Genomic DNA, 13840 nt, shown 5'->3' with positions numbered 1-13840 from the left:
AAGGAAAGTTACTTTCCATCACACAAGTTCTGTTTTTGGTTTTCTGAGAAAGCACCACAGGAGTTGGAGGAAGCCCAGCAAGAAGAAAGAGAAGTAATGAATCTCCACCACCCCCACCTCTCCATGGAGAAAAGGAAAGGTTGTTTGGCCTTTGAGATTCTGCACTTGGGCCCATTGGGATTCTGCAAGAAACAGGCATAGCAAGATGCTGTTGACATGAAGAATATATTTTTAAAAAGTAGTTCTGCAGAAGTAAAACATCCATGATAGTGACTACCTCTCCTTTCTTCCCTAGGAAGAAATGGCTTCATTTCCAACATGAGCTTAGCTTTTGCAAAAGACACTCAGCCTTGCCTTCCTGCCCTCCTGAAACAAACGAGCAAACAAACAAATAGGAATGAAAATAAACTACTATTTTCTGTGGAGGACAGGGGAGAAAGCTTTTATCTCTTCCTGCTTATTATTGTAAGGGAGCCAGTGGTAGCACCTCCTTGCTGCCCCTTGCAAAAACTCAACAAGAAGAGAAAAGGACTAGCTCTTGGTTCCTCCATAGAGAAATATGCTTTATTCTCCATTTCCCATGGGGATTTCTAAAAAAGCAGCTGCAAGGTGCTACTAGCTTGTTTGCTTGCTTGTTGGTTTTGTTTGTTTGTTTTTATATAAGCTGTGCTTCAACAAGGGAAAGGAGATGGAAGACAAGCAGTCACCCAAAACAGGGGAGTAAATTGGACAAACCCTGGCTTTAATACAATACTTGTGGTGTTTGTTATTTAATCTTTGGCTTGAACCTTACGTGCAAATCAGGATTGTAGCTGGAGTTTTAATCAGTTTCCCTCTTTGGGCTAGCCAGAAACTCTGATTTAACAAATCCCAAGTAAAAAACAATTATCACATTAAAGTGCACAAGGGAAGGAAGAAGAGACCACACAAGTGAAATGCATTTTGAACTGGGGCCCTCTAAAGAAGGAACTGGAAAAACCATTCCTTGCTTAAGAAAACCCTGTGAAATGCATATGGTTGCCATAGGTTGACAGGCAACTTGAAGATGTGTATGCACACACTTAGCTGCTGTTCTGTAACAATTCCTATATAGTCCTGGCATTTTCTAGGAAGAAAAGAGCTCTCTCTACTGGATTCTCTGGGCAGCTAAGGGGTGTAATCAATAGAATTCATGAAAGGATTGACACAAATCAGAATAACAAAAGAGTACAGTTACATTCACTTTTCTAGCTGTCATGATGGATGTTATTTTTTATATATACTTCTTCTTCGTGGTCTCTGCGAATCACACAAATGGGTTTATTCTGCGCCTGCGCAGCAATCCTCGGAAACTTCTAGAATCTCTGGGCAGAAAGCAATGTATCTTTCTGCAACTTTTTGGCGGTAGCCCCGCCCACCCATATATAAGACCCCTGGTGGCCCGCTCCTCTTCAGTTCCTTCATTCTGCCGCGCTAAGCAGCTCGAGGAACTTCGCTTGCATCTTGATTGCTCTTCTGATTGGAATCTCTGGCATTTGACCTTCGGACTTTCACTTGACCATTCTTCGGACTTTTCCTATCGGCTTGGCTTTTATTTGATCTTACGGCTTGACCTCGGAACAGTAACGGAATTGATTACCATGGCCTCGTTCAAGCAGTGCACAAAGTGCGGGGTGAAGATCCCTAGGGCCGATGGCCATGAGAAATGTGTTCTCTGCCTGGGGGAGTCCCATATTCCTGGCAACTGCCCCCACTGTAAGGTGATGTCGGCCCAGGCCCTGAAGAACAGGGACCGAACACTGAAGGCTGCGCTCTATGAGAAGGTTTTGAGCCAGCCAGGCGGATCTGGGGCCTCTGGAGACGCGGACGCTCCCAGAGCCCCTAAGAGGAAAGGGGACAAACGTTCTCACCACGAGAAGAAGCGGGCCCGCTCGTCATCTCCGCCAGCCAAGAGCTGTCGCAAGGGCCCTCCAAGTACGGTCTCAGTGCCTCCGCCTGAGTCGAGGCCAGCACCGTCTACATCCCCGGTGATTGAGCCGGCGAAGACTCCAACTCCTGTACCGGCTTCTTCCCGGATGGTACCCTTAGAGCCCAGGGTCCTCCTATCAAGCCACCTCTCTGCACCGGCGGACGCCCTGCAGATCGTGGACTTGGGTTCCGAGTCTGAAGGAGAGCTCCACGACTCCGATGCGCCCTTGTCTCCACAGAGGCCTAGACCCCGCTCTCCTTCACCGGAGATGAGACCCGTCCGGGACAAAGAGCGCCCCCGCTCTCCCCCGAGGAAGGATCGGGCCGCGCTTGGGGCTGAGGCGGATGCCGCCCTGGTTCTGGATCGCCCAGACTCCATGGAACGAGACCAGGACCTGTTTGAGGCCTTTCCAGATCTCGTCTTTGACCACCGTACCGGGCAATATCTTATCCCGGTAGACCCGTCCCGCCTAAGGCGTAACATCCGGGACTATCCACGGGACCATCGCCACATTGATGCCCCTCTCGGGCTGGACGACGTGGACACCACCGACCTGTCACCCAGGAAGCTTAGCAGATCTCCATCAAGATCCAGGTCGAGATCCCCACGCTCTGCGTCACCCTCCGATGATGACGAGAGCCCATTCGTCCCGGAGGGGCCTGCTGTTCCGTCCCCCACGGACGACGTCAGGTCCTTTGCCGACAGGGTTATCCGGATGGCGGATGCCTTGAAGTTGGAAGTCGCCCATCCAGAGGACGATGCTCTCGACCCGGTAGAGAGGAGGATCCACGGCTCTGCCCCAGCTCCACCAGCCCTGGCATTTCTCCCATCGTTAGAGAAAATTTCCAAGCGCTCTTGGGACGCACCGGCCACCATCCCGTCGATGTCCCACAGAATTGAAAACCTCTATCGGGTCACTCCCTCGGCGCCTTCGTGGCTCTCCAACCACCCTAAGCTCAACTCGGCTATCGTGGAAGGAGCCCAATCCACCTTCATCCCGAAGTCCTCGTCTTCTCCAGCCGACAAGGACAGTAAAAAACTAGATGGCCTAGCCAAGAAGTTTTATGTCTCAGCAGCCCTGGACTTGAAGGTGGCTAACTACGCGGCCTGCATGGGAGCCTACGTGCAGTACCTCGTAGAGAAAATGGATCCCACCATCGCTGACTTGCCGGATGACAGGAGACGGATGATGTCTGCACTCAGGAACGAGATCCATCTGATAGGCGGACAGCAGATCATCTTCGTGAGGCACTCGACGGACTGTGCGTCAAAGGTCCTCTCCGGCTCTATAGCTCTCCGACGCTACGCGTGGCTCCGGTCTTCTGACCTTACTCCACAAGCAAAGTCAGCTATAGAGGACATGCCCTTCGACAACTCGGGCTTGTTCCACCGGGACACGGACGAGAAACTCAGTTTTCGGTATAGGATGAAGACCACGGCCAGGAAGCACGGTATGTCGTCCTCCGCGCCCAAGTCCCCCCGACAGAGGTACTCTGGTCAGCGCCCCTGGCATCCAGGTGGCCACTACCGCTTCCAACCACAGGACCGCCGCTACCACCAGGACGCCCAGCCTCAAGGCCGATCCTCCCGTTCTCCTGCTCCTCCAGCTGACAGGCGTCAATCTTCCCAGCCCAGATACCAACAGGGCTACAAGAAGAAGGACGGTCGGGGTAAGAAAAGATTCTGATGGGTTCCGGCACACCTCGTCACCTCCACTAGGCTGAGCCCCTTCTTTGACACCTGGGCCGCCATCACTAATGACTCTTGGGCACTTAACATCGTCCGTAGGGGTTATGCCCTAGAGTTTTCCCAGCTCCCACCAACTGGAGCTTTTGTTTCCACTGTCCCCTCGGACACCCTTCTTGACGAAGTGCACACTCCTTTGGACAAAGGCGCCATTGAACCTGTCCCCCCCTCTGGGTTCAAGCGCTGTTTTTTCTCTAGATACTTCACCGTACCGAAGAGAGACTCTGGCCTCAGACCTATAATGGATCTTCAGGCCCTCAATGACTTTATTGTTTGCAAGAAATTCAGGATGGTAACCCTTGCTTCTATCTTACCACTCCTACAGGAAGGCTACTGGTTCGTGACGCTAGATTTAAAAGACGCCTACTTCCACATAGCGATCCTGGAGGACCACCGCAGGTTCCTTGCTTTCGCTGTCGGACACCATGCATACCAGTACAAGGTCCTTCCCTTCGGCCTTTCCACAGCTCCAAGGGTCTTCACCAAGTGCATGGCACCCGTGGTCGCATACCTGCGTCAAAGGGGAATCACAGTCTTCCTGTACCTGGACGACTGGCTCTTCACAGCGCCTTCCAAAGACACTCTGCTCAAGCAACTCCAGTTTGCCCTGTCGCTCCTTCAAGCATTGGGACTACAGGTCAATTTCGACAAGTCCAACCTGACCCCTACCAAGCGCATCGACTTCATAGGAACCACGCTGGACTCTGTGTCAATGAAGGCATACCTTCCAGAGGCAAGGTTTCAAGCGCTCCGCGCATCACTGCAGCCCTGCCTGCGTCAAAGGCGTCTTCAGGCCCGTGTGGTACAAGTCGCCATGGGACACCTGGCCTCTACCACTTTCGTCACACCGTGGGCCAGACTAAGGCTCAGGCCCCTGCAATCCTGGTTCTTATCCGTGTTCGACCCCGTCCGAGACACGCCTACCACACTGCTCACCATCCCGAGGACCGTACAGAAGTCCCTTCGATGGTGGCTCCAGCCCGTCAACGTCTGCGTGGGAATGTCTTTCCTACCCCCGCAGCCGGACCTTTCCCTGACCACAGACGCCTCCCTGCAGGGCTGGGGCGCCCACACTCTGGACCTTACAATAAAGGACAAATGGTCACCGGCGGAGTTCACTCTCCACATCAACGCCTTAGAGATGCTTGCCATGGAAAAGGCACTCAGAGCGTTCCAGACGGTCCTCGCGGACAAGGTGGTGCTTCTTCTCACCGACAACACCACGGTCATGTACTACCCCAACAAACAAGGGGGTACAAAATCGAAGACTGTTGGCAGTCACCATCCGCATCTGGGAGTGGTGCATACAGCACAAGATTCTCCTGCAGTGCATCCATCTGCCCGGCGACCAGAACGACCTTGCAGACCAACTCTGCAGGTCATCTTCCACTTGCCACGAATGGAGACTGCATCCAGAGGTGGTGACCCAACTCTCCAATCGCTGGGGTCCCCCTCTCCTGGACCTGTTCGCCTCCCGGTCGAATGCTCACACACCGAGATTCTGCTCACGGTACAGAGAGCCCGGGTCGGAAGGGGATGCCTTCCAATTCAAGTGGACTCAAGGCCTTCTGTATGCCTTTCCCCCATTTCCTCTGATCACACGGGTGATCTCGAAGATGTTGTCGGACCACACGGACGCAATCCTGATAACTCCGTGGTGGCCCAGGCAGCCGTGGTTCACTCCTCTCCTACAGAGGGCACAGGAGCATTTCCGACTGGAATACCGGCCCGACCTGCTCTCGCTTCACGACGGGCGAGTCCACCATCCCGAGATGCAGTCTCTCCCATTGGTGGCATGGAGGATACGGTCCTGAGCACGCTCCCATCTGGTGTTCAGGATATCATCAAAGCAGCACAAAGACTTTCTACACAGAGGTCCTATGCCTACAAATGGGATAGGTTCCTGGCCTTTCTACAGACGAAGGGCATCCCACCATCCCGTGTCTCCATTCCGGTGGTCCTGGACTTTCTTATGACACTGACAGACGCAGGTCTCTCCTTGAGTTCTATCAAGTGCTACCTGTCTGCCATTTCATCGCACTATTTGTTTCAAAACAAACTCTCTCTGTTCGGAGATCCTCTCATAAAAAGGTTCCTTAAATGATTCAACAACCTGCATCCACCTGTCGCAGACCCCTCACCGCAGTGGAGTTTAGACACCGTCCTGGCACAGCTGGTGTCTAAGCCGTTTGAGCCTTTAGCTACCACGGACCTGAGACTCCTGACCTGGAAAACGGCCTTTCTGGTAGCTATCACGTCAGCCCGTCGGGCTGGTGAACTGTGTTCCCTGAGGGTGGACCAACCTTTCCTCTGTTTTCATAAGGACAAGGTAGTGCTTCGTACAGACATTTCTTTTTTGCCCAAGGTGGTGTCTGCTTTCCACATCAACCAGGACATTGTTTTGCCAACTTTGGCTCCTAATCCGACCACGGACTCTGAGCGTCGGATCCATGCCCTAGATGTCCGGAGGGCACTGGCGTTCTACTTGGACAGGACTGCTGCGTCCAGGCGATCGGAGAGACTTTTTGTATGCTACTCCGAAGCCAGGAGAGGGCTGCCGGTTTCACCGCAGAGATTCTCTAAATGGGTGGCCAACACCATTCGCCTCTGCTACGAACTGGCCAAGAAGCCCTTGCCAGGTCGGGTTAGAGCCCATGCAACTAGGGAGGTAGCCGCATCCTCAGCCTTTTTGACGGGGATTCCTCTTGAGGATGTATGCAAGGCTGCTGTCTGGTCCCAGCCATTGACATTCATAAGACACTACAGGCTGGACGCCAGGGCTAGACAGGAGGCAGCCTTTGGGAGGGCAGTGTTACTTTCTGCCATGCATTAGACCTGTTTCACTGTTAATAAATAACACAGTTGTTTGGTTTACATACTTTATTGGTTATATGATTTATTGGTTATTGACACTCCCTCCTCCACTGACTACAGCTCGCTAGTCTAAACCCATTTGTGTGATTCGCAGAGACCACGAAGAAGAAGAACAGGTTGCTCACCTATAACTGTGTTTCTTCGAGTGGTCATCTGCAAATTCACACAAACCCGCCCATCCATCCCCTCAGTGTCTGCTCATTTGACAACGCTAGTTGCCGCACTGTTAGCGGCTCATTCGGAACTGAAGAGGAGCGGGCCACCAGGGGTCTTATATATGGGTGGGCGGGGCTACCGCCAAAAAGTTGCAGAAAGATACATTGCTTTCTGCCCAGAGATTCTAGAAGTTTCCGAGGATTGCTGCGCAGGCGCAGAATAAACCCATTTGTGTGAATTCACAGATGACCACTCGAAGAAACACAGTTACAGGTGAGCAACCTGTTCATCCTAAGCGCACTTACCCAAGAGTAAAGGCAGGACTTACTTCAGCATAAACATTTATTTTTTGTGGGTTTTTTGGGCTATGAGGTCGTGTTCTAGAAGAGTTTATTTCCTGACATTTCACCAGCAGCTGTACGGGGGAATCCATTGAAATTCATAAATACCTGGACATTTTCAACAGGAAAGAAGAAACCCTTAGAGTGAATAAAGTTTGGCTACCAGTCCTGAAAAACAGCAAAAATCAAGACTCCGTGAATGCAAATGAAAATCACCCAGGGTGAGGGAGATTCCCAGCAGACAATGGACACCCTGAGGCCTTACAATTCAGCCAAAGAACAATACACAGATTAACATGCAAATCACCTCCTCTCAACCAACAGTATATGTACTCCACTCTCTTCCATGCCTTCTCTGAAGATGCTGGCCACAGCTGCTGGTGAAACGTCAGGAATAAACTCTTCTAGAACATGGCCTCATAGCCTGAAAAACCCACAAAAAAATATAGATGCCGACCGTGAAAGCAAACATTTATTTGTTTGTTTGTTTAAGGTATTAATTTATTGCCTCTCAACCCACCAGGGACCCCTAAGGCAATCCACAATGGATAAAAACACTTAAAACATCAAATACATTATGCAACCAATAAATAGACTCTTAAACACCTCTTTAATATTCATTCTAAAACCAAATGCATCTGAGGAAATAGGCTCGGGTCTACGAAAGTTCATGCTACCAACTTCTTTCTTTCAGTTAGTCTCAAAGGTGCAACGAGACCTCTTTCCAGTTCTAAAACCAGATTATTAAAAACAGTTTTAAAAACAGCTTTAAGACAGTTTTAAGAACCAAATGCCAAACAGAATATCATAATTCTTCATTGCCTGCTGAAAAATGAGAAGGGGAGGAAGTTCCATGATTTTGGTGCTGCTACAGAGGAAACATGTCATGTGTATCCACCAGCTTTCCACCCACCTGTACTGTACTGTTAGGTACTAGCCCATAAGCCAAAACAGCTTTCTGCTGGTCCCTGTTCCATGGGAAAACAGAGGCTCATCCAACCCAAGAGAAAGTTAAGATGAAACAAGCCTGGTGAAGCCTTTATATTTTAATACTTAAACTTGGCATTCAAGCTGTGTGTTATTCCTCTGAAAATGTAAATGGCTTTCATCTGTCAGCATCAGTAACGATGTGGATCTTCCTTTCTCAGTGCCTACATAGACAAAGCCAGCGACACATCAGAACAGATGGTTCTAGTAGATAGCCAGTTGAACTCTCCTGAAGGCTTGGCAATGGATTGGGTTCACAAGAACATCTACTGGACAGATTCAGGAAACAAGACCATATCTGTAGCCACAGCTGATGGGAGTAAGAGAAGGACACTTTTCAGTACTAATTTAAGCGAGCCCAGAGCCATTGCTGTGGATCCAACACGGGGGTAAGTGAGAGAGAACATTATAGCTGTACTGCTGAACACAGTCTTTGCTGTATCTTGGTATTTCTAGCTCCCATACTGTAGTGTATAGTGTAATCAGAGTTTACTCTGTAGGGCATTTGGTTAAGATAGCTGTAATATTATAACACACAAAAATAGTGATTGTTAGATACTGAGAACCATTAGGATATGGTGCAGATTGTTCCATGATTAATCAAGGATTTGGAGTTCATGTATTGTTATTGTTAGGAATGTTAATATAAGGGAGAATCCTCTCCCTTAGCAAAAAGTTAAATCAGATGTCCTTTTGTATTCTTTGCAGGCTTCTTGTCTCTCGCACTATTTTCTCTTTCGCTCTAATCTTCGCTCATTCCATTGAGATTCTATTCTTCATTGCATTTGTACCTAATCAATCAGTCAGTAAATCAATCAAACCTTTATTACAGTCAATAAATGACCAGGCAAAAAAAGTTATATTCAGCAGTGAGGAAATAGGAAGATGTTACACACCGGTAAAAAGAAATGTGAGCAAACCATATTAGGAAGTAATAACAGACCATATTAAAATAGAGCAGTGGATATAATAAAGTGTGAATAAATACAGCTTGGTTCTTTGGTGCATTCGTACCCAATCAGTATTAACCAGGAGGGTCAACATGGAGCCTGCAGGTCATGTGCAGCCTTCTGTCTTTTTTTCCCCTCCCCGTTACTACTGTCAGAACTGATTTTGCACTCAAATTTTGGTGGGGCAGAAAGGAGTGCTCTTCCATAAACAAGGCAAACAGTTTGTGTAGAGTTTCCATATTGGATCTAGGAGGCAGGCCATGTACTTTAGGAGGAGGGGGCATGTAAGAGCACTTTTATTTTGCATTCCACTGAAAGGCAGCTTGGCTCTGTTCTTGTCACCAGCTCCTCCACAAACCCTCTCCCTGACTCCACCAGTGAGGCAAAAGTTTGGATGGTGAGAGAGGACTGGTACCTTTGTCCGCATGGTACCTTCTCCTGCTCCAAGATCTGTTAAGAATTAATGTTTCAAGCCCCCCCCCCATCCCAGAGCCAATCTAGCAATCCCAGCTCCCCATTTATCTTCTTTATGAGTTTATCTGCACTCACTGATAAGAATCTACTCCTAAATAAGATGCATAAAGAATGTGTGCCTTTTGAAAAGTAAAAGAGTACTTTTAACTAAGGGGAAGGGGAAGCTCTCCATATTTCCTCACTGCTTAATTTCAGCAGCAAAATTGATGGCAGTAGCAACAAGATGTATTCCATCCTGCATTCTGCCAGAGGAATACCATTCTCATTGAAGTTACCCACCCTGATCCTAACGCTCAATGAATTTCCCACAATTCTAGTACTTGTTTTTGATGATGATCAGATGATTCTTGATTTCCTGCTTCATGGGTGCTGGAATTCATGAGAATTGTCTCATGGAGGCACAGCTGTCCTGAAATGGGTTAATAAGTCTTCTTAATACAATCCAGTCAGCTAAACTTCCCTGAAGTGGTTTAAACCTTTCCCTGAAGTGGTTTAAACCAGTGGTTTGAAGACTGGACTGTGACTGTGGTATTCGAATCCCAGCTCAGCAGTGTAAACCTACTGGGTGACCTTGGGCAAGTCACACTTTCTCAGGCTCAGAGGATGGCAATGGCAAACCACCTCTGAAGAAATTTGCCAGAAAAAAAACATGATAGGTTTGGATTAGGGTGGTCATAAACTGGAAACGACTTGATAACACAGAACAAGTATGTAGCATTGCATCTTTAAATTTTAAAAAAGTAAACTTCAGATGGCACTTGGTGATGTCACAGGACCTTCCAGCATCAGGTTTCTGTCTTATCTGTTACAGGTTCATGTATTGGTCTGACTGGGGAGACATAGCAAAAATTGAAAAATCTGGGTTGAATGGTGTGGATCGGCAAGTGCTTGTTACAGACAACATTGAATGGCCCAATGGCATCACACTGGGTAAGTTGCAAAACTTCAGACCAGGTCATTTCCAAAGTTCATGAGATCAGAACACTCCAGAATAACAAATCAGATTGTTGGTCCAATAGTTCAGTATTTTCTATGTTGCGTGACAGCAACTCCTCAGGGTTGCAGGTACAAAAATCTTCAGGGATTCAGATAACCCTATATGGAGATGCCAGGGATAGCAATAGCAGATTTTTTTATATACTGCTTCATACTGAACTAAGCAGTCTCTAAGCGGTTTATAACTGTAAGCTAATTGCCCCCCAACAAGCTGGATACTCATTTTAATGACCTCAGAAGGATACAAGCCTGAGTCGAGCTTGAGCCCTGGCTGGTATTGAACTCACAACCTTATGGTTTTGAGTGAGTGGCTGCAGTACTGGCATTTAATCACTGCTCCACCAGGGCACCAGGGATGTTATATGGAACTATAGTTTTTTGTGGGTTTTTGGGCTGTGTGGCCATGTTCTGGAAGAGTTTATTCCTGACATTTCACCAGCATCTGTTGCTGGCATCTTCAGAGAACCAGCCACAGATGCTGGCAAAACATCAGGAATAAACTCTTCCAAGAACACGGCCACATAGCTGGAAAAACCCACAAAAAACTACAGATGCCAGCCATGAAAGCCTTCTACTTCACATTGGTACATAGAACTATTTGCCTGTTAAGTGTGCCCTCTACCCCTGAAAAATGGCCTTTTCCAAGAAGTTTGTAATGCTAACTAAGCAAGGGGGTGGAACTAAATATACAAGTCTCAGATGTGTTTTTCACCACTTATATATATGGCCAGTCAGTTCAGTCTAATATAAATGTTTGCTGATGCAGCTTATCCTGAGTTTCTCCTGCTGTTTCAGCAGTTTGTGTTTCATGCAAGCCTCCTTCAAAATCTTTCCATGGGGCCAAACTAAATGGTACATGTGGGATTGATGATCAATCTACATACACTCCCTGTCCTAAACCTTTCTTTTAACTCAGAAATTCTGCATTTGGGAGCAGAAAGGCTAGATTGAAGAAAAAAAGCTGGATAACCATTTCACCACTCATCCCAGCTCCATTTCTGCCATAAAGAAAATGATATGATCCTCCCTCCCCACTTATAAAAGGAGAAAAGCAATTTGAAGAAAGGTGATTTGGCGCATATGAAGAGTGGGTGGGAAGGGATGTGGCAGTCCCTCTCACGTCTTCTGCTGACACTGGCAGTCTCTCACAGCTGATGTTCATTTTTAAAAAGGGGGGGTCACCAGTGTGTTCACCCACATCTTTCCTGTACTGTTTAGTCTGGCCTTCACCAGAATTAAATGAAACAAAATGAGCAAGAAAGATAATAAACTAGTTGCAACACATATTTTGTCCTTGCAGATTAGCCACATAGGTAAGTGGCACCATAGTAAAGATTACGTTAGGTGTAATTTTGAAACCTGGCAACTGTTTATGTTAAGTTTAATGTAGCGAAAGAAGATTCTACAAGTAAGATTCTGAAGATAGCTTCTTTCATATCTTTTGTATATATCTGATTGGGATTGTCAAACTTGTCAAGTTACTTTTTTGGCCTACAACTCTCAAAATCATCCAGCCAGCATGGACTTTGGTATTCTGTGAGTTGTTGTCCAAAAAGATAAATTACAAGCTGTGGTGTGAAAACACTACATTCACATTTGCAGAGAGCAGTCTCCCCCAAAAAGTGGACTATATGGCACCTGAAAGCCTTGTACAAGAATTGTTCCTGAAGTGGTTTAGATTATACATACTGTTCAAGTCTGATTTGTTGCTAGATGCAGCACAGATGGGCTTAGGTCTGAAGACCAAGATCATGTTGCTTAAGAGAATCACCTACACTGAGAAAATTAACTCGGGAAGAAAAACCCACTTGTCACACCTGAACTCATGTTCATGTATATATCTCCATGAGTTGTTTACAAAAAATATTTGGAGTTCTCCAAGATGTCAAAGCAGCACAAATACAGTAACATACTAAGAAACAAAGGCATTAAGATATCATTCTGCCTTGATATGTTTGCTCTTCAGATCTGTTGAATCAACGTCTCTACTGGGTAGATTCCAAGCTGCACTTGCTTTCAAGTGTAGATTTCAATGGCAGCAACAGGAAAGTTCTCATATCTTCTGTGGATGACCTGAGCCACCCGTTTGGAATAGCAGTGTTTGAGGTATGAGAACAGCACCTATGTGTAAATAGAAAGTGAAGTAAGGCGAGATTGTAATGAGAGGGGGAACTCAACAAATTGGATAACAAGACTTATGGTCAAATTATGATTGTGGTGATGGATTTAGTTGCCAGTGTAAAAATTGGAGACAACTTCTGTCCCTTTGATGGTTGTGTAAAAGAAGGAATTCCAGCAGATGTTATTTGTTATGCTACCAGAAAACAACCAACCTCTGCTGAAATTCCCTCTAAGCAACCATTAAAGGCACAGGAACCATCATGTTCACTCTGCAATCCTAGTCATAAGACATGTCTATGTCTAAGCCATTTTTCTTATTCAGTAAATGTGGTAGTGGGACATCCTGGGACTGAAACAGTGTGAAGAGGATTGATACAAATGAAGGAGTGTGTGGCACCTTTAAACCTAACACATTTATTATGGTATGAGGTTTTAGTGAACACACAGCCTACTTCCTCAAATACAAGGAGTTCTGTCATATGCAATATATATGGCTCTGTGTGGGATGCAGACAGTGAGTTAAAAGCAATTTTATAGGTAAAGTTATTAGCAATGAAAGTTACATTGACATAACTGTCCTGATACTTAGCAGTGCAGGCCACACCAAGTGACATCCTAAAGAGGGGAGGATGCCACCGCTACCCAGACATCTGTCTTTTGGCAGAAACAGGCTTTGGCATTTGCCTGCATCCCTTTAAAACACGAGCTCAGTAGAAGAAGTGGTGTGAGTGGAGCAAGGCTCAGTGGGAGGAGAAAAGAGAAGCCTCAGAGTTTTTAAAAATATTAATTTATTTTTTAAAAAAATATATTATTTTAAAAATTTCTATAAAAACATCACATTTTACCAAATTTTTACTTTAAACACATGAAATTATGTATATACAAATACATTTAGGCTGTGCACATTATATTGTAATTTAAAGGTATAAATTTAATTTTGCTAGTTGTTTATCACAGCATACTGATATGGCTATTATGATTTATGAGTAACATTAGAACAAAAAGTATACAAGGCGATCTTATAACATTTTTGAGACTAACTGAAAGAAAGAAGCTGGTAGCATGAGCTTTTGTGCTCGTGCATGAGCCTACTTCCTCTGATGCATGTTTGAAGTATTTTGCAACTATTTTTTTTGCATACAATTTTTGCAAAAATGTCATGGAGTTGCAGAAAAACACTGCAGTTTACAAAATACAGATGTGTTAATGCAGAAACTTGGACTACTTTTTGGACTACTGATTGGTGT

General features: G+C 46.3%; 1 protein-coding gene across 1 annotated transcript in view; it reads left to right on the top strand.

Moving 5' to 3' along the window:
* Nucleotides 1–13840, top strand: part of LOC149316305 (low-density lipoprotein receptor-related protein 8-like) — a 260752-nt gene that overhangs the window by 234755 nt on the left and 12157 nt on the right. Inside the window, exons 11-13 of the mRNA XM_089515186.1 lie at nucleotides 8214–8441; nucleotides 10288–10406; nucleotides 12439–12578. Coding sequence (XP_089371312.1) covers nucleotides 8214–8441; nucleotides 10288–10406; nucleotides 12439–12578 — 487 coding nt within the window. The remainder of the gene's footprint in view (nucleotides 1–8213; nucleotides 8442–10287; nucleotides 10407–12438; nucleotides 12579–13840) is intronic.

Source organism: Sceloporus occidentalis, unplaced genomic scaffold (genome assembly GCF_023333645.1).
Source record: "Sceloporus occidentalis isolate IW3139 unplaced genomic scaffold, rSceOcc1.0.p SCAF_3, whole genome shotgun sequence".
In the NCBI taxonomy this organism is placed as follows: domain Eukaryota; kingdom Metazoa; phylum Chordata; class Lepidosauria; order Squamata; family Phrynosomatidae; genus Sceloporus; species Sceloporus occidentalis.
Note: the sequence above shows the minus strand (reverse complement) of the source record. Positions and strands in the feature narration are given on the sequence as shown.